We start from the raw sequence: 19,746 nt of genomic DNA on the forward strand, positions 1-19,746 counted from the left end.
CTTGGGCAACTTTGCTGCTCCTTGGATTGACAGTTTGAGGTCAGCCTGCGCCTGCTTGCCACACACATGGATGCCAAGGTGGCGTTGCTCAATCCCTTCCTCCTCTTCCTTTTCCTTCTTCATGGTAACTTTGGACTTGGGCCACATGCTGCCATTCATACTCCGACATGCGCCCCAGATTGGCACCACTGAGTGCTTCGCTTGGATTCTTGCCACCTTCTGCCAGTTGAGCTGCTACCTTGGATTGCTGGCCAGAGGACCTTGACCTGGACATTCCTGTATACTTCACTCCCAAGATGGTAGCAAAGGGCACATTCTGGGTAACGACTCGCCTTTGGTGCCGGAATGAGAGCTGAGACATTGGAACGCTGCCCAAGCTGGGTAAGTTTGGGGCCGGGGTGAATCGGTTCTGCATGTGAGAGATGATGTGAATTGTTAGAGGCAGTGGCATGGGCATGTGCCAAGATCTTTCTGGAGAATTTCAGTGCCAGTCCCTCAGGCTATGTGTAAGTCTCTAGGAATGTTGAAAAGGTGTTGCATACATTCATGAAAGGGATGCCATATCTGGCATGTCAGTACCTTCTCCACACTCAGTTGGGAGAGATGTTAGATCATACATGGGGCAGTGGGTGCATTCCAAAAGTGGGGGTCCTCTCAGACACACTTGTGCACCGTACCAAGATTATTTACCTTTTCTTAGTTCCATTCATCCAAAGCTTTTCCATCCCAATTGTGCCTATGCAATCCCTTCCTTGTAACGACATAGCTAAATTTAACTTGGAGTGTAGTGGAGTCTCCCTCCTTGGAGGTCTTCAAACGGAGGCTGGATGGCCATCTGTCGGGGATACTTTGATTTGTATTTCCTGCATGGCAGGGGGTTGGACTGGATGGCCCTTGCGGTCTCTTCCAACTCTATGATTCTGTGATTCTATGATTCTATGATTCTATAACTTTCATGTTCTGGAGCAATGTATCCCTGCACATCAGATTTGTAGGGAAAAACAATAGGAGGAGCACAATGGCCCTCAAGCTTTGCTTAGTAAACCTCCCAAAGGCATCACCTGGAAATAATCTTAGGTCAACTTTTTGGTATTAACCTATGCAACAACTCTATAGATACCATATCCCTAGATTTCAGCATAATATTTTACTTGTTTTCTCAGTCTGTCCCACCCTTGCTTTTGAGATTCTGCTACACATTAAAGTCACGTGTCCCTTTCTGCAGAGCATGGGTAGGGGACATTTTGATCTCCACATGTTTTGGACTACAAATCCCTTGACCTTTTACCTTTAGCCATTGCGGTTGGAGGTGATGGGAGTTGTAGATCAAACACCTGGAGGTCCAAAGTTCCTGACCCCTACTCTACAGATGAAGTTTCACGATGTTAGCATGCTCTGGCCTCCTAGCTTATTTTCTTCCAGATCCTTTGCTTTCCTTCTCTTCTGTTATTGCTGGCTTCTGTATTACAGACTGCTACAGAGGGCAATTTCTGTTTAACAAATTGGGCTGTCATTCAAAAAGATGATGACGACTAAGGTTGCATTTCCAAGATCAAAGACAACAGAAAATTTGTGGAGGTCTTTAGAAGTTTTGCCAGGAGTCTTCGCTTTGGTTGGGAACATAAAACATTTTTACTCCCTGTCATAGGTAATGCCTATACAGATTTCATTTATTATTTAATTTAAAATGCATATGCACTGCTCTCCATTAACAAAATCCTAGGGCAGTGTACAGCCTTCCTTGAATAACACTTAAATTAAAAGGCAAGTACAAAAATCCACAATAAAAATGAGTATCTCACTGATCTAGATATTAAAATCAGCAAATGTTTGATTAAACAAATAAAAACTTAACAGGTGCTAAAACAACATCAGGACTGGTACATATCTTACTGAATTCCAAAGGTAAGATGTTACAACATAGAAGGCCCTTGCCCTGGTGGCCACCAAATCTGCATGTCCAGTTAACCTATACATTACAGTGAACAGGCAGGTTTATAGCAGAGAAAATGTCCCTTCCGAGAATCAGGTTCCAGGTTGCAAAGGATCTTATATATTAATAGCCTTTTCTCAAACCTGGCCTGGTAGCAACTGCAGTCCTTTCAGCAAGCCTATAAGATGCACTTGTTAAACCATCCCACTCAGCAACTTAACTGCTGAGTGCTGCATTTCCTGCAGTTACTGAACCATTCTCAGAGTTCTGCTGAACCACACTGCAAAAGGAAGGGGAACAAGGGCAAATTGATAATTTCATGGTGGTTGAGATACTTTCTTATCTGGAGCTCACCATGTGTGAATTCTCCACGTTTAGGTAACGTACATTATTTCTAAAGCAGTGTGTGCTGACTCAGAAGTCAATTCTACTGTGTCCAACAGGGCCTGTTCTTTATTAACTGAGCCGAGAACTGCAGCTAATTTGAGACTGCAAATTAGCTGCATTTGTAAATTAATCAGCTACATTTTTGCAGACCAGTCCTATGATTGCTCAGTTGGATTTTGGTTAGAGTGTTGAACTGTAATTTGGGCAATCCAGGTTCTAGTCCACATTGAGTGATGGAACTCATTTACAGGGATCCCTGGAGTCAGTAATTCTTTCATAACCTAATCTACTTTATTAGGTTAAAGTGGAAGAAGGACAGCCATGTACACTATCTAGAACTCACTGGAGAAGAGGTAGGGTAGAAAAGTAATTGATTTTTCAAAAAATATCAATCATTGCCAAATAAGTGTGTTTAGAAAACTAAATTGAAAAGAGCAGGTCTTACTTTCAAGCAAAAAGGCATAAGATCACACTGCCTCTTGATACATCAGTGGAGCCATTCATAATTGGTAGAGTTGACAGACAGGGATTCAGCTGTTTATATTGTGTGGGTCAGAGTTTGATTCTGGGTGATCTTGGACAAGTCACATGCTGTTCTCTGGGGAAGGCAGTGGCAAACCTACTCTGAACAAATCTTGCCAAGAAAACCCCATGATAGATTTGCCTTAGGGTCACCATAAATGGGAAACTATTTGAATGGACACAATACACACATTTTGCCACGTGGTGCAGTGGTTTGAGCATTGGACTACAACTTTGGAGATCAGGGTTCAATTCCCTGCTCAGCCATGGAAAATTACTGGGTAATCTTGGGTGAATCACATACTCTCAGTCCCAGAAAACCCTGTGATAGGGTCAGCATAAGTCATAAATGACTTGAAGACACACGTTTTGCCACTTATGTATTACTAAAACAAGAAAATATTCAAAATTACTTTCCTTCTCATAAGAAGTGTTAGCTTTCCTGCATTTAATTACAAGTTATGTTAGGACTATCTTCAACACCTCAAAAGGCCAATTATGTTGGGTGTTGGTAAAATGCTAATTTTTCTTACACTGATTAACTGAATGATTAAAAAGCAGGTGATTAATTAGATATAGTTCTTTAATTAGCTGGGAGCCCAACTTAATTATGGCTTTAAAAGTTTGTCTGGATATACCTACTGAACTGTTGTTTTCTTCTGGCCAACGAATGTACTTTGTGTTCAAATTGCAGACTCAGGATTCCACCCTGAGGGAATAAGAAGAAACTCATGGAGCTGCAGAGACATTCCAAGTCTGTCGGAGATCTACATAGAACACCAGAAACTGTGGGACGCCCCTGTCTGCAAGAACCTGCTAGCGATGTGGGTCAGCCCATCAAGTTGGAGATAGGAGATGAAGGAGAGGATGTCCAAATGTTGCCTCCTAAACTCTCTCGCCCACCAGTTCCTTCTCCTGGAAGTGCCCTCATTCAGGGTTTGAATGGGCTGCCAGGAGCAGGCAAGAGAGCCCACATTTCTGGAGGGTCGGTGGGGGTGGAACAAGGAGAATCCTCTCGACTGGGGCGCTACTTGTTGATTGACAGTCAAGGGCTTCCCTACACTGTGCTGGTGGAAGAGGGGGTGGGAGCGGCAGGAGGCAATGAAGGAGGGAGTGGGAGCTCCTTGCGGAAGGTGTACAGCTGCCCTGTGTGTTCGCGGACATTTGAATACCTGTCTTATCTGCAGCGACACAGCATCACTCACTCGGAAAGTAAGCCCCACGTCTGTCGGGCATGTGGCAAAGCCTTCAAGCGCACGTCCCACCTGGAGCGCCACAAGTATACCCATTCGGGCCGGAAGCCCCACCAGTGCCCTATCTGCCAACGCAGCTTCCGGGATTCTGGGGAGCTCTCGCATCACCAACGGGTCCACACAGGCGAGAGGCCTTACCAGTGTGAGGCATGCCACATGCGCTTTGGCGAACGCAACACCCTCCAGAGGCACATTCGCCGGAAGCACCGCCTGCAGCTGCTTCCCACAGCATAGAGACTGATCTTTTGCGGGACATAACTTGTGCTACAAAAAACTGGTGTAAAAACCTACCCAGGCCATAGAAATCTGCTGTCCAGGCCCTGCTAACATGCATGCATTCTGCGGTAATCCTAGCCTTCATGTTTCTGCCCGTCACTAATGAATCTGATACTCCCACATCTCTCAGACCAGTGATTGACAGGTTCCATGAAAAACAAAATGTGGAATGGAGAAACTCACACCCAGCTATACCACAAAATATCTGCCATGCAAGGGCCAGCTTGCTATGTCCTAACATGGACACCTCTTGTCTTCTCATGCCAAGTTGAACCTGGCATGAAGACTGGTTTACCACCCTTTTATAGAAATGCTTAGTCTATCCTGCCTGCCTATGCTCCTCATTGCCTGGTAGGAAGATCTGTTCCCTCCTGCTTTGTCCCCTGTTATCACTACCCCTGAAGGCCACACAGATCTAGCATGAATACATTGGCCTGTCATTTCCCATCATTTCCCAGAGAGCAGAACCTACTAGCATCTAACTTTGCCACAATATACTGGGGGAAACCTCTTGTCTCGTTTCATGATGATTGGTAGGGAGAATCCAACAGACCTTGCCTAGACCCGGCATGTATGGCATGGACATACTCCTCCACTGCCTGTTATTAATAACCCTCTTTCTCATTGGTAGACCTAGCTTTGATATCTATCTAGAAGCTTCCATTTCTTTCATATACACACTGACCCACAAACACAGCATGGGGGACATTGGCTTGATAGAAAACTTGAGTGTACCCATTGTAGAAAAATGTGCTCTATGGATTATGTTGCAGTTGATTCGGAGGCAAAGGGTTATTACACTGGGGGGAAAATGAGGATGACTCTCTTTATTTTGGCATAGTATTTTATTTAAAATTCCCAACTGGATTTGGCAGATATTGATCCATCATTTTCCGTGTGCTGCAGTTGTCTTAGTTGGTAGCGCTGAGTATGCTAGCCTGATACAGAATGGGACCTCCAACTTTAAATCCACTGATCCCACCTCAGCAATAGTTTGTCCCTAAATTATTGTCTCTGTAAAATAAACAACGTGACAGCCTTTTGCAAAAGTGGTAATATAAAGGCTACATGAAATATATTGGCTGAAATATATGATGGGGTGGGATGTACTGTCCTCCTCACCCCAGTGTTCATGGTCTGTAATTCATGGCATTCCACACAATTGGTTATGCTGGTTATAGCTGATTTGTATCTGTGGTTTAGCACCTTTTCCTGATTAAAAAACATAAATTATTGGGTGAAGAGTGGGGGCACTTAAAGATGGGATAGGGATATTTCCCAACTCTTAGATCTTAACTGTCTTAATTTGAAATCATTTACTTTTCCAGTGAAAAAAATGTGATTCTACATTCCTTCAGAAAGATGCTGCTGCTACCTCTGACGCTACTCCAGTCTCCAAACAAGATCTGTACCTAGGTGCATCTGTCTTGTTATCAGGTCTTGTTTATTCAGACAGCTTTCCAAGTAATTGTTGGCCATCATCTGTGTGCTTGTGAGAGAACAAAGGGGAATAGGGAGGAGGAGTATTAAAACCTCAGCTCTATTGCAAACCAAACCAAACCACCCTCAAATACCTTTGCCTTCATCCCTCCCTTTTAGCTATGGGAGTAAAATAGATGATGGGACAATGTGGTTTCCTACAATATTGAACAAGCATCAGATGTCTCTGTTTACAGCTGGGAAATAATGGGTTGGATGAAGGAAAAGAAGCAGGAGAAACTGATATACAGGCATGTGTTCCAAGGGGCCAGATAGACTGGTACCTCCAAAGCTTGCTAGGGAGATCCCAGGATCATGTTTCCTCTACTTCATATTTAGTGCGGACGCTGATCTATGTGAATCTTCTTTTTCTTTTTTAAACTAAAAACCATTCTCTGGAGATTTGGTTCATCTTTGTGTACTACACAAATAAAGTGATGCTGTGTTACTGCCATCTTGTAGATCTCTTGAGAGGATGGAAAGCCATTGATTCAAAGTGAGTTCTTTGCACTGAGAACAGTCTTTTGAGTATCTAAAATATGCAGCATGGGTATACCCTTCCAACTTTTCACAGATTAAAACTGGGACACGTAGGACCAAGCAACATCAGAGTGTTGTCAAGATGGCAAACAATACTGAGGAAAAACACACAAGCTAGGAGAGGCTGCAGCAGTTTGCTTCTGCCTGAGCCTATTTGAGAAGAGCAAGATTTTATTCCATCCCCTCCTTTCCCCCTCCTGAGTTAACTGAGTGCAAACCACTTTTGCACTTTGAACTCAGTTTGCAGCAACTGAAGTAAGCTGATAACAAAGGGGAATGTGATAGGAGGAGAGAGAAAGTTTTAAAAGCAGCTGAAAATGGGATGGCAAAGGATTAAGTGGTCCCCTCCCTGACAAATCTGGACAGTTGGAGGGTGCAAGGACTTTACAGTAGATACTGGATGTCAATTGATTGCTTTGATTATTGGGAGGAAAAAGGAAAAAAGAAGAGTTGAAGCTCAGTGATAAAAGGTCACAGTTTGAATTCTGTATGTCCCAGATTAAGTCTGTGAAACACTCCTACCTGAAACTATGGAGACAGAGCCAATGAGTGTTGATAATATACAGTGGTATGAATCAATGGTATGGCCTGGTATAATGTAGCTTCCTACAGAAAGGCGTCATTGAAGGAAAAAGTTAAGGACATCGATTAAATTACTTTTATGCACCAGAATAATCCAGACAGATATATACAGTATCAGATTATTTAACAGTCAAAACATGCACATTAGCAATGTATGTGTATTGCATTAATTTTGCATCAGCACTATCAGTCACATGCCCTTTGCTGAAGCCTAACATACAGATTTTTAGGGGGGAAAATAATAATGTATTTTTATTTTTTTAACATGGGGTAGAACAATCCACAAGGTTGTAGCGGTACATCAACACAAGTGGAGCATTTAGGAAGGTTATACAGATCATAGATCTGACCATGGTTCCCTACGCCCCAAGATCTGCTTATACGTTTGTAAACAACTGTTCAACCCTGAGGTCTAGAAACATCTGGGGATGAGTTGTTGGGATGAATGCCGACAGTTTTGGAATTGCTAGATTCTGCCTCTTGAAAAACTGCATACATTGTTGAGTCAAAAACTGCATACAGCTGTTGAGTCAAAAGACACCATGCTTCTCTATTCCAGAGAGACAAATGATTACAGATGCGACTGTGGGATAGGCAACCTGTTGCCTTTGAGATGCTTTGAACTACAGCTCCCTTGAATCCTAGCCAGTATTGCCAATAGATGGGCTTTATGTAATCTAAAGCATTTTAATCTAATGGGTTAAATGTTAATGGATTTATGACCTTGCTCTAGCAGGTGGGAGGGGGTCTTTTGGTATATACACAGATGAAATTCTGGCATATATATTGGTGCTTGAGGACATGTGGTACCTGCTGCATAACGCATGGAACTGTTCTTGAGTGGCCTCATGAATTTCATCTTGTTAATTCCTCTGCAAGATGACTAAAGGCAGGACCTCTGAACCTAGGATCTGCTTTCCTTTTGATCACTAACCAAGTCACTCTGTGCATCTGGTGACGACAGGGAACATTTTCCAGGAACATAAAATGAGAGCCCTAGTTCCTTATTTTACCTGGGAAGTTTGGGTTGTTACTCTCTCTTGTGGAAGAGAGTAATTTTGATCAAGTTGTACTTATTCTTTTAAATTTGGTTTTTTTTTTTGGGGGGGGGGATATTTTTATTGAAACTGATAATTTTACTGTTATTACATATATTTCTCATTATTTAATTTTTACAGAATAAAACTTAAAATTTGACGACAACCTATGAACCTTGGAAAATGAGTATTCAAACGAAGGCGAGTGGATGGCATTGTACAGCTCTCCCGCACCACTCTTTTTAAGCATTTAATTGCAGAGAAAATTCAAAAGACCTGTTTTTGCCTCTTTTCATTGTTTTCTCCATATTGATAAAACGGGAAATTGGTGACTGCAATCCTAACCACGCTGAGCATGGAAGAAGCTTTATTGAGCACATTTGGGACACAGCTGAATAAAGGTACCTACAATCACCCTGATTTTTTTCAGTTTGAGGATCAGTCAAGGGGAGGAAATAAATCCTCCCCTCTCATTTGGTAAACAACAACAATAATAGAAGGAGAAAGAACAGAGTGTTTGATTTAACTTGTGTCTTACTTTTTAAAAAATCCCTTTCTGTTTGCCAAGGAGCTCTGGGTTCTTCTCTCCATTTTATCTTCAGAAAAACCCTGCGAAGTAGGATAAGTTAGGAAAGATCAATTGGTGTAGGGACATCAACTGAGATTCATTGCTGTGGGTTTCAGTGCCACAGTGAGTAACTTTTCAAGCACATTCATATGTAACATGATTTAATTACTTAAAAAAATAACTTTCCAAGCCCTGCCTTTTTTAAAAGCATATTGTCTCCATTGCTGTCATTATTCTGACAGGTGCAAAATTGGAATCTTTATTCTGTATGTTCATAGAATGAGAACTACTCAGTGCATAAAAATGTTGTTGTTGCAATTTTTCTCCCTTATAGGTTGTTTTCCATTCTTCAGCAAAATACCCCTATTTAGCATCTACAGTGGGCCTTTGGTATCCACTGGGGTTTGTTTCCAGGACCCGCCATGGATAACAAAATCTGTGGATGCTCAAGTCCCATTAGATACCCTGGCATAGTAAAATGGTGTCCATTATATAAAATGGCAAAATCAAGGTTTGCTTTTTGGAATTTATATTTTTAAAAATATGTTTAAGCCATGGATGCTTAAATCCATGGATAAGACATCCTGGATATGGAGTGCTGACTGTATAGCCACTTCCTCAGCTACTTAGGCACAACAGCCATCAACTTTAGATGGTGGCACTGTGAGAACCAGCAGTTTGAACATTAGACTATGGCTCTGGAGAGCAGTGTATGAATCCCCACTTGGCTATGAAAACCCACTGGGTGAGTCACACACTCTCAGCTTCAGAACAAGGCAAGGGCAAGCCCCCTCTGAAAGGAAACCTTGTAAGAATTTTGTCTTAGGCTTGCTGTAAGTCAGAAACAACTTGAAAGCACACAACGCACACACAATGTGCAGCAAAGATGGAAATGATATCCTTAAAAAGAACACTCCATTCAAGGACAAAATAATAATGATGATGATAATAATAATAATAATAATAATAATAATAATAATTAATTTTTAGTTCTTTACTGCCTCTCCTCAAGGCAGGGTACAACATGTTAAAAAACAAAACACAATTCAACAAGAAAAGACATAAAACCAACAGTTACAGTACAATACTATAAAGCCATTAAAATACACTCAGATGAGATGAGATTAGGTAGATGAGAGAGAGAGAGAGAGAGAGATGTGAGACATATACAGGTCTAGATAGATAAATAGATGAGATAGATGCAGGTCTAGAAAGATACATAGATGAGTGATACATACTGTTCTAGATAGATAATAGATAGATACAGGTCCAGATAGATAGGTAAATAGATGAGATAGATACAAGTCTAGATAGATAGATGAGACAGAAACAGGTCTTTAGGGATACTGATGCAAGTACCATTTTAAAAAATCAAACCAGCCTTCCCTTTAGCTCTTTTTTGAACTGCAGAAAGCATTCTTTTGATCTCACTTATCCTGATGGATTGCTCCACTAAAAACCATTTCAACTCAATTCAATCACAGCATCCTCCTCTCTGGCATCCAACCCCCCTTGTTTCTCTTTGACTTTCCCAACTTTACAGGGCTGGCTGTATCTTTAATCTGGGGGGGGGGGGGGAAGAAAAGTTGTTTAGCTCGCCTTTTTGACGGCAGACAAAAACAGGAGAGAGGCAGCCGCTTCTCGGTTGCCTTTAATGCCCTTTTTGGGATGCACTTAAAGGGGAGGCTGGCATCAGGGAGGAGAATGGAGAGGAGGAGGAGGAAGGGAGTTTGCTCCAACTGCATCGTCTCCCTTTGAAGGAAGTTGGAAAGGAGGAGATCTCGGTGCCGGACTGGATCCAGGAACAGATCCAGGTGGGGATCCACTCGGGATGAGGATCTGGGGAAAGGGAGAAGGGTTGGGTGCAGTGCATTGAACCAGGGGCTCGCATGGCAAGGGTGACGGACAAGGCAACAAAGAGAAGTGGATCAGGAGCAGCATTGGCTGGGCTTGCATTGGGGATCCCAAATAGAAGGAGACCACCCATCCCTCCCTCTCCAGTGCTTTTTCTTTTGCTCCCAGGCTAGAGCTTTCTCGTTTTGCAAGGCTTGCCTGGCTTCGGGCTATTGTTCTCCCTCTGCTCAGGGTGGCCAGACACGTCCTCCTTTTCCAGGACCTGGCCTCCATTGCAGCCTTCTGCCCAGGAGGAATGCCCAAAGGTCCTCCCATTTTGAACTGAGAAGCAGGGATTCACATTTATATGAAGTCCAAAACACACTGCAGCAAGAATCCTTGCCCTGGCTCAGTACTGCTAGGGAATCCTGGGAATTGTATTGTGGCCCCAGGGCTCTCTGGCCAGGAAGGCTCAATGGCTCACAAAGCTACAGTTGCCAGAATTCCCATTGAGCCAGGGAGGCTCAAGTAATCTCCAGACTGGGTTATTTCTGCAATGTGTTTTGGACCTGAGTATCTTGGGCTTTTATATTGCAGTGCTCTACATTTTTTCTGGACTGTTTCCAGGACATGTCCTCCATTTCAGCCTTCTGTCCAGGAGGGATTCCAAAAGGCTCTCCCATTCAGAGCAGGTCGAAGAAGCATGGATTTACATTTATATGAGTGTTTCTGGCTTTAATATGGTAGTGTCCTCCATTTTGTCTGGGATGCCCTACATTTTGAGGCGCCTTGTGTTCCTTGGTGGTGAGGACATCTGGTCACCCTGGATTCTGGGCAGGACAAGCAGATCTTTGTGGGATTGATCTGTGGCATCACTAGGGTTGGTGTCACCTGGTGGAATAATTCATGGTTTCATCCCTACATCCTCCTCCCATCATGTCTTTTTTGTATTCACTCCTATAAATCATAATTCCCTTATATCACTGAATGTCGGGGCAATTGTTGTGACATAAAGCACTGGCACCGTTAGAATTAGACCTTTAAACTACCCTATTGTTGCTGTGTGCCTTCATGCCATTTCCGACCCTAAGGTGAACCTATCATGGGGTATTCTTGGCACGTTCTTTCAGAGAGGGTTTCCCATTGCCATCCTCTGAGGTTGAGAGAGTGTGACTTGTCCAAAGCCAACCAGTGGGTTTCATGCACAGCCTAAATGTATTTATGTGTGCGTGATTTCGTGTAATGATAGTGAAAATTTGGTAAGAGGTAAGGTTTTTAAAGAAAAATTTAAAAGAGTTTTGAATTGTTGTTGTTGTATGCCTTCAAGTCACTTCTGACATATGACAAACCTAAGGCTAACTTATCATGGGGTTTTCTTGATAAGTTTCTTCAGAGGGGGTTTGCCATTGCCATCCTTTGAGGCTGAGAGAGTATGACTTGCCCAGGGTCACCCAGTGGGTTTACATGGCCGAGGTGGGATTCAAGCCCTAGTTTCCAGTCATAGTCCAATGCTCAAACCACTACTCTATGCTGGAAAAAGTTTTAATTTTTTTTAAATTAAATTTTAATTAAAAAAAACCCGGGGCCTCTCCTTTCTCCTCCCACTGAGCATTTCCCCCACTCATACCATCTCTTAAAATCATAGAGTTGGAAGAGACCACAAGAGCCATCCAGTGAATGCAGGTGAACGCCATAGTCCATTGCTGCCAAAAGGTAAGTGTTCTGGGGAGCAGTGGTGTCATCCCCCCTCCTTAGGGTTTCACCTGGTGTGTTCTGCATCCATTGCACCCTCCTAGTGATGCCCCTACATAAATCATTATTCCCTTATGTTTCTGAATGTAGTGGTAATAGTTGTGACATAAACAGCTAGCAAAATTAAAATTAGACCTTTCGACTACCATATCAACTGTACAGTCTAAATGTATTTATGTGTACATAGTTTCATGTGGTTGAAGTGAAAATTTGGTAAGGCATGGCGTTTTAAAAGAAAATTGTATAACAATTTTTAATATTTAAAAAATTAAAATGTAAACATTAATTTTAATTTAAAATTAAAACAAAAACAACCCAAGGTCTCTCTCTTCTTTCTCCTTCCACTGAGCCTTGCCCCACTCACAACGACTTTTCTGCTAAGCTCCAGCGTTTTAAAGGGACACAGGTGAATGCTACAGCCTGTTTCCATTGGGAACAGTGGTGTCACCTGGTGTGGTTCACACACGCTCTAGTGATGCCCCTGGGATTGATAAACTGGGCCAGTTGTTTGGTGGAAGGAAACAGGGTTCAAATCTTTGATGCCCATAGAGGGAAGGGAGGGTCCCCAATGAAGTCAGGGTATGCAGAGTTGGGAGCTGGCTAGGTTATGGGGAGGCGTTTAGGAACTTGCGATGGGAACTGAAAAACCAGTATGCAGAGCTTAGATGGAGTAGACTAAGGGACTGGTGGACCAGTGATCTCTTAGTGGGAGGGACGGCTCAAAGGTGAGGCCTGATATAAGGCAGAAGAGTGGGTATAGCCTTGCTGGACCATACAGAAAACCCATCTAGACAAGTGGATGCTGTTCACAGGCATCCTGTACCCAATCATGGCACCCTGTACCTGATCCAGACTTCTCCTGTACTTTTCAAAGAACAGGAAATTCCTGTTCTTTCAAAAAGTGCCAGAGAAATCCAGATCGGGTAAGGAGCACCTCTGACCCAGGCACAGAGGTGTGCAATAAAACCTGTGGTTAAGAGGTTTCAGCCCATGGGTAGGTCAGGAGGGAAGGATGAAAAAGGGCAGTGCAATAATCTCCTAAATGAGTGAAAGACGTTGTAACATAAGCTTTTGTAGACTTGGTCTACTTCCTTAGATGTCAGGTACCAATTCAAACCAAGCATCTGAGGAAATAAACCCAAGTCTGTGAATGCTTATGCTGCAACTTCTGTCTCTCACTGAGGCTGCATCCACACTGCAGAAATAATCCAGTTTGACACATCTTAACTGTCATGATTCCATCTTATGGTATCCTGGGATCTGTAGTTTGTTCTGACACCAGAGCTCTTGGACATTGAAAGTGAAATGTCTCATAAAACTACAAATCCCAGAATTCCATAGCATTGAGCCATGTCAGTTAAAGCTAAACATTTGGTGTCAGGCTTTGTGGCCATGTTCTAGAAGAGTTTATTCCTGACATTTCGCCGACATCTGTGGCTGGCATCTTCAGAGAAATTCTCTAAAGATGCCAGCCACAGATGTTGGCGAAACATCAGGAATAAACTCTTCTAGAACATGGCCACAAAGCCTGAGAAACCCACAAAAAACTATGGATGCCGGCCGTGAAAGCCTTCAACTTCACATTTGGTGTCAAATTGGATTATTTCTGCAGTGCAGATAATAATAATAATAATAATAATAATAATAATTATTATTATTATTATTATTATTATTATTTATATCCCGCCTCTCTGTGCAACACAATGCAGCCAAAGGTGCCACAACATCCCTTTCCTGCATACTGATATTCCAGACTAACATGGTTATGTATCTGAATTCTACCCCAGGCTTTAGGATGATGGTCCTTAGCTTGTATTTTGTCCTGAGTCACATTTTAATATATACTGCTTCTGTGACTGGAAGCTCGGTTAGTTTGGATTGCCTGGGGAGCAAGTTGGCAAAGTCTAGATGGTAGTAGCTATTATTGATGGCTTTCCAGTTTAGTGGATGTTTCTGACAGGAGTTTTGACCTCCTCAGTGATTTGAATTCTGTGTAAGAATCTAGGAATCTGTCCATGAATGTGGTATGATAATGTGAGACTTTTTTAATATAGTTTTGCTATTGTGATCCTCTATAACAATTTAGGTAGCAATAGCTGCTATAATTATCTCAAGTTTAACCAAGTGTTACTGATTAGAATTGCGAGCCATTAGTAATTCATTTTATATCCAGCAATTAGATATCAGTGGTGTATAACCAGGTGACATACATATTCTAAGAGTGTTACTTTTTGTAATGGTGCAACTGTGATCCTGTCTGTGGCAATTTCATTCAGATGTTTTATCGATCTAGTTTGATTTCATCCCTCCACATCCTTCACCACTGGAAACAGTCCCCTAACCCCCAGTGTTGTTATTGGCACTGGATAGAAGTTTGTTGTTGTGTGCCTTCCAGCCATTTCTTATGCTATCCCTAAGGTGAATCGGAACTACTGGGTCAGAAAAGGCATATACCGGCTTAAAGACATACCTGTTCCACCAAGCATTTGCCTGACTGATCTTAACTGCTGCGTTTCCCTTCTGGGGGTTGTTCTTGACCGACCCTAGCAATTTGGCTAAAGTGATATTGTTCTTGTGTTTTACTGTTGGCCACCTTGGTTGTTTTTGGATGGAAAGGCATGATATAATTCAATAGAAATGCTTTAAAAACAACATGGGTACTTGAATTATGGGAGGGCAAATGACCTAAAATTCACATATCACCATAGAATCATAGAATCATAGAATCGTAGAGTTGGAAGAGACCACTAGGGCCATCCAGTCCAACCCCCTGCCATGCAGGAAATCCAAATCAAAGCATCCCTGACAGATGGCCATCCAGCCTCTGTTTAAAGACCTCCAAGGAAGGAGACTCTATCACCTTCCGAGGAAGTGCATTCCACTGTCGAACAGCCCTTACTGTCAGGAAGTTCCTCCTAATGTTCAGGTGGAATCTCTTTGATACCCTCTGATTCCATAAGAGTTCAGTGTCTTCCCACTTTGCGTGACAGAGAAGGCTAAATGTCTCACAAAACTGCAGTTCCCAGAATTCCCTAGCATTGAGCCAGGGCAGTTAAAGTGGTGTCAAATTGGATTATTTCTGCAATGTGTTTTGGCCCTTAGATGCCAGGTACCACATCCATGCATCGGAGGAAATAGACCAAGTCTATGAAAATTTATCCTATGACGTCTCTTTCACCAAGACTGCATCCGCACTGCAGAAATAATCCAGTTTGACACCACTTTAACTGTCATGGTTCCATTTTATGGCATCCTGGGATTTGTAGTTTGTTGTGGCACCAGAGCTCTCAGACTCTGAAGGCGGAATCTCGGACTCTTGTAACAATGAAGTCTACAAAAGCTCATGCTATGAGTTTCTTTTTTTTAGTTAGTCTCAAAGGTGCCTTGCAAAACTACTATGTAAGAGAGGTTTGTGGCTTCCTGATTCCCTCTATAACTGGAGCACTGCTTACTGGATTTTGTTCTATTAAATCCACCCTTTCCCCCTCTATTTACATGTTTCTTTTTTCTGTTTTCTCCAGGGGCAGATACTGCGAGGTTGCACCTTGCTGGTGTGGACCTACTGATGGAGATAGAACTGGTTAAAGTGAAAGAAGAGACAGGGCCAATAATACCTTCCGTCTGCCCCTTTTGCCAGGAGGACTTGCCAACCCTTACTGAATCCAAGGGACAACTTCCACAATGCCAAGGGTGCAAAAGCTTTGTTTTAGAGCCTCGGAGTTGGTTGCTTGGCACCCCAGAGGTCCTGGCCCTCCCCGCAGAGAGGCCCTACAGCTGCTCCTTCTGCCCCAAGCGCTTCAAGAGGGCCTCAGACCGGCGTGACCATGAGCGCGTCCATACAGGTGAAAGGCCGTATGGATGTGGCATTTGTGGCAAACGTTTTACTCAGAGCTCAGTGCTTTCTGGCCACATGCGCATTCACACTGGCGAGCGGCCCTTCTGCTGTGGTGTCTGCTTCAAGTCTTTCAACAATGGCTCTAACTTCCGGAAGCATCAGCGCATCCACGGCCAACTGTTTGGTTACAATAATAAAGGGGATGATGAGAAAGATCGTGACCTCCTTCTTGGGAAGAAGCAGAGCCAGCTGGTGGAAGGACAAAATGGCTGTCAGATGGTCAAAGAAGTGAGGCATAGTGAGAACAAGAGGAAACAAGACCCCAAGGGGAGGCAAGATAGTCATTGCAATAACAGGATAAGCCCAAATAGCAGCTGTGGTAGTGGCTTAAGGCAACCTAATGACAGTGTGGGCCATTTCAAAGGAATAGGACTAAAGCAAGATGATAGTAGCCATCAAATGAGGCAAAATAACTATGAATGTATTGGTTTTAAGAGTCTGAGTCAGACAGGAGATGGCAAAAGGCATGTTAGTTGCCTGGGAGAAAATGGGAACTGTAGCCCTGGCTCAGGGGTGACTGAAAATGGCCACAGCTTCCAACCACTGAGGGACGTTAGTAGTGAAAATCACACTAAAGTCATGAGGCAAAATAAAGCAGGTGGAAGCCACACTCAAGGAGAACAGAAGCAACTAGCCGAGAGCTACAATGATAAATTACAGCTACATGGTAGCAGTTGGGGAAATGGACTTTTGTTAGTTGATGGCGACAAACAGGGTCAAGAAAGCCAAATCAGGGGCTATTTAGTAAGGAGGCCAAATGGAGGCTACCTCAAAGGACTGAAGCATAGCAGAGGAGAGGGTATTAGTGCAAACCTGAGGCAAAATGGTACACAGGAGAGCCATCTCAGTGGACCGAATCCAAACAGGGATGTCAGTATCTTGGAGATGAGGCAAAATGGCAGTTGTGGAGATGCTGCCAATGGCCGAAAACAAAAAAAACCTGGTCAGTCTGGAGAGCTAACACAAGGTGGTGGCACCAACAAAGAGAAATGGATGGACTTCCAAGTAGGCAGCCCAGGGAAGATTAATGCTGACATACCAAAAGTGTCTTCCTGGACTTGCCCCACTGGGAGCAATGTTTTGGCCTGGGAAGAACCAAATATTAGGATAATGAAAGAAAAGGATGAATTTGAGGAATGTTCTGCCTTAGACATACCTATCACCACATCTCCCTGGCAACCTGACAGCCCCGAACCATATTCCTTGCCATGCAATATTTCTATATCCCCCAGTAACCATTCACACCACCAGTTTAGAAGCACCTTTCAGCATTGGGAAGATGGTTCAGCCCCTAGCTTTCCTTTTCAAGACCCTGAGACCTATGATCAGCACTCCATGTCAGCATTAGATTCCAAACCCTTCATGTGCTTTGCATGCCCCAAGCAGTTTCGTCGGGCCACAGATCTGAAAGAGCATCTTCGGGTGCACACAGGCGAACGGCCTTTCGGTTGCAGTGTCTGTGGCAAGCGGTTCACTCAGAGCTCAGCCCTGGTTACTCACAGGCGACTGCACACTGGAGAGAAACCCTTTGAGTGTGCTGTTTGCTTCAGACGTTTCAATAATTCTTCTAATTTTGCCAAGCATCGCCGGCTTCATGGGCAGGAGGGTACAAGACACAGTAATAAAGCAATAGTGAAAGATCTATGGAGCGCCAAGCCACACTGATATTTTCAAAGGAACAAGTCTTCCATTGGGAAATGGAACAGTGCAACTGGGGGTACTTCTGTTACTACTGCTGACAATATCAGTATCCTGACAATATTTCTCATTTTTGAAAAGAGTTAGTTGCTAACTCCTATGGTGTGGTTTTGATGTAATGCCAAGCTATGGTTTGGCATTTCATGAGCAAACCATAGGCTTGTGCGCTCCTTCCTGTAATGCCAGTTGTGAAGGTTACTATAAAGCAGAATCATGTGCTGATAAGGCTCAAGATGATAAATGTACTGCTTCACAAATACCAGTAAGAGCATAGTGAATACTCTCTACAGCTAAATACACTACAGCTGTAATAAAAATTGGTTTTAAAGAGACATTACAGTCCCTCAGCATTTCTTCATTCTTGGCAAATGGGAGATTATTTGAAAAACCATCCCTGGAGACAGCAATCAAACCATTATTTCAAATTATAGTTGGCGAATAAACAAAGGTTTGTCCAAACCATACTTTGCAAAGAACCAGGAAATATAGGAGACATTGGCAACAGGCAGTGAGATGAGGGAATATGTAAACCTCAACCATTTATGTAACACTAAACCATGGCTTGGCATTATGTTCTGGACTGAGTTATGGTTTATGGTTGCTAGGATGTTGCTTTAGAGTTATCGCTGAACCAAATCTCTTTCTTCTGGGTAGGTGTTAGAACTGGACAGAGTCAATAAAGGGAAGACTGCAGCTGTGTGGCTAATGCCTGGTGAGATTTCTGCAGCAGATGGAGAAGCTGTGCAGACTTTCTAGTAGTCAGTGCCTTGTATGGGTATGTGCCCCCTTCCCATCGCTAGCAGAAGAAAAATATATGAAATGAATTTCATGGGCAAATTTGCTTAATGTGTGTAATTTAGGTGGATTGTACTCTAACATGAATGAGGTTACATGCCTACTGAACCGAGTAGGAATTAGTTGGTTGGACATGTATAAGATTGTGCTATTGACACCAACTTTTGCCTGTGTTGGCAGACAATTAAGTCTTAACACACACATCCCCAACAAAAAACAGAATACAGATGGTTTGACTCATAGCAACCAATATACATAAGTTTTTAAACATGGCCCCACCCTCAGGAGGATAAATTTAACCTGATATTTTAAAAATGTATTTGATGAAAGAAGCAAGTAAAGAAAAAGTGTTAATGTTATGTTAGCAATAGAGCAAGTTAAAAGGAAAGGACTACAGAAAAGAGGCTTCAGAGAATCTTGTAAATATTTGCAGCAAATATCCAAAGTCAGAAATAAAATGTTTTCAAAATTCACTGTTTACGAGCAAATGATTCTTGACATTGTGTCTTTCAAACCCAAATATTTTTTTTAAAGTTTCATGCCAAATGCTGGTAAATTTTCATATAATCCTAATGGAAAAAATAGGTAGGAGGAGCATGGCATGGGCCATCCAAAACATTTCTTACACTACTTGCTATTATACTACATGTTTTTGAAAGATATTTACATTCCAATTTCTCCTTTCCTCATCATGAAATATAAGCCCTTCAAGATCTCTGTGGTCTTTTCTAAGATTGGCCTTTTATGGCCTTTTTGCAATATGCAAAACAAATTGATAGTATTAGCAGAGCTGTGTGCGTTTCACTGGTCTCATTATTCATAACCTACCCAGAATTCCACATCTCTAGTTTCAACCTGTACACTGAACTCCCTCCCCCCCCAAAGAGTACTTTATTATCTGTACTTATGGTCTGTAAAGAAAGATCATGCACATTTTTAAAAAGGCAATTCCCTCAAAATTAAGAGATGTTTATAAGGGCTAAAAATGTGTAAGCGTAAAGGAACTCTTACTACGTCATGTAAATTTTCTAGGTATTAATCATGCCTTCACACAGAGAAGGGACTTGAACAAGTTAAGAGAACGCCAAATGCAACTGTTCTGCATGATGTAATCTTACATCTTCAACTGCCAGGAAGAACCCCAGAGGAAAAAATGGCTCAGTGACAAGAATGCATGCTTTACATGTAGAAAGTCC

General features: G+C 42.6%; 2 protein-coding genes across 4 annotated transcripts; both read left to right on the forward strand.

Annotated features, from left to right (window-relative positions):
* Positions 1 to 160: 160 nt before the first annotated feature.
* On the forward strand, positions 161 to 6,304 carry ZNF581 (zinc finger protein 581). Its single transcript, XM_089480634.1, has 2 exons — positions 161 to 381; positions 3,537 to 6,304. Exon 2 carries the CDS (start codon positions 3,574 to 3,576, stop codon positions 4,327 to 4,329), a length of 756 nt encoding a protein of 251 aa, XP_089336760.1. The 5' UTR covers positions 161 to 381; positions 3,537 to 3,573; the 3' UTR covers positions 4,330 to 6,304.
* Positions 5,707 to 18,975, forward strand: ZNF784 (zinc finger protein 784). 3 transcript variants are annotated; one of them, XM_089480620.1, is made up of 3 exons: positions 5,707 to 5,787; positions 8,151 to 8,410; positions 15,684 to 18,975. In XM_089480620.1, the coding sequence occupies exons 2-3, from the start codon at positions 8,365 to 8,367 to the stop codon at positions 17,720 to 17,722; spliced, it is 2,085 nt and encodes a 694-aa protein (XP_089336746.1). In that variant the 5' UTR covers positions 5,707 to 5,787; positions 8,151 to 8,364; the 3' UTR covers positions 17,723 to 18,975. The 3 variants fall into 3 exon arrangements, with proteins under 3 accessions (XP_089336746.1, XP_089336748.1, XP_089336749.1); XM_089480622.1 differs by lacking the exon at positions 5,707 to 5,787 and adding an exon at positions 12,056 to 12,123 and having other exon boundaries at positions 8,382 to 8,410; XM_089480623.1 differs by lacking the exons at positions 5,707 to 5,787; positions 8,151 to 8,410 and adding an exon at positions 10,308 to 10,391.
* The last annotated feature ends 771 nt before the right edge of the window (positions 18,976 to 19,746 follow it).

The sequence above is a fragment of the Sceloporus occidentalis genome, unplaced genomic scaffold, assembly GCF_023333645.1.
Source record: "Sceloporus occidentalis isolate IW3139 unplaced genomic scaffold, rSceOcc1.0.p SCAF_14, whole genome shotgun sequence".
Classification (NCBI taxonomy): Eukaryota; Metazoa; Chordata; class Lepidosauria; order Squamata; family Phrynosomatidae; genus Sceloporus; species Sceloporus occidentalis.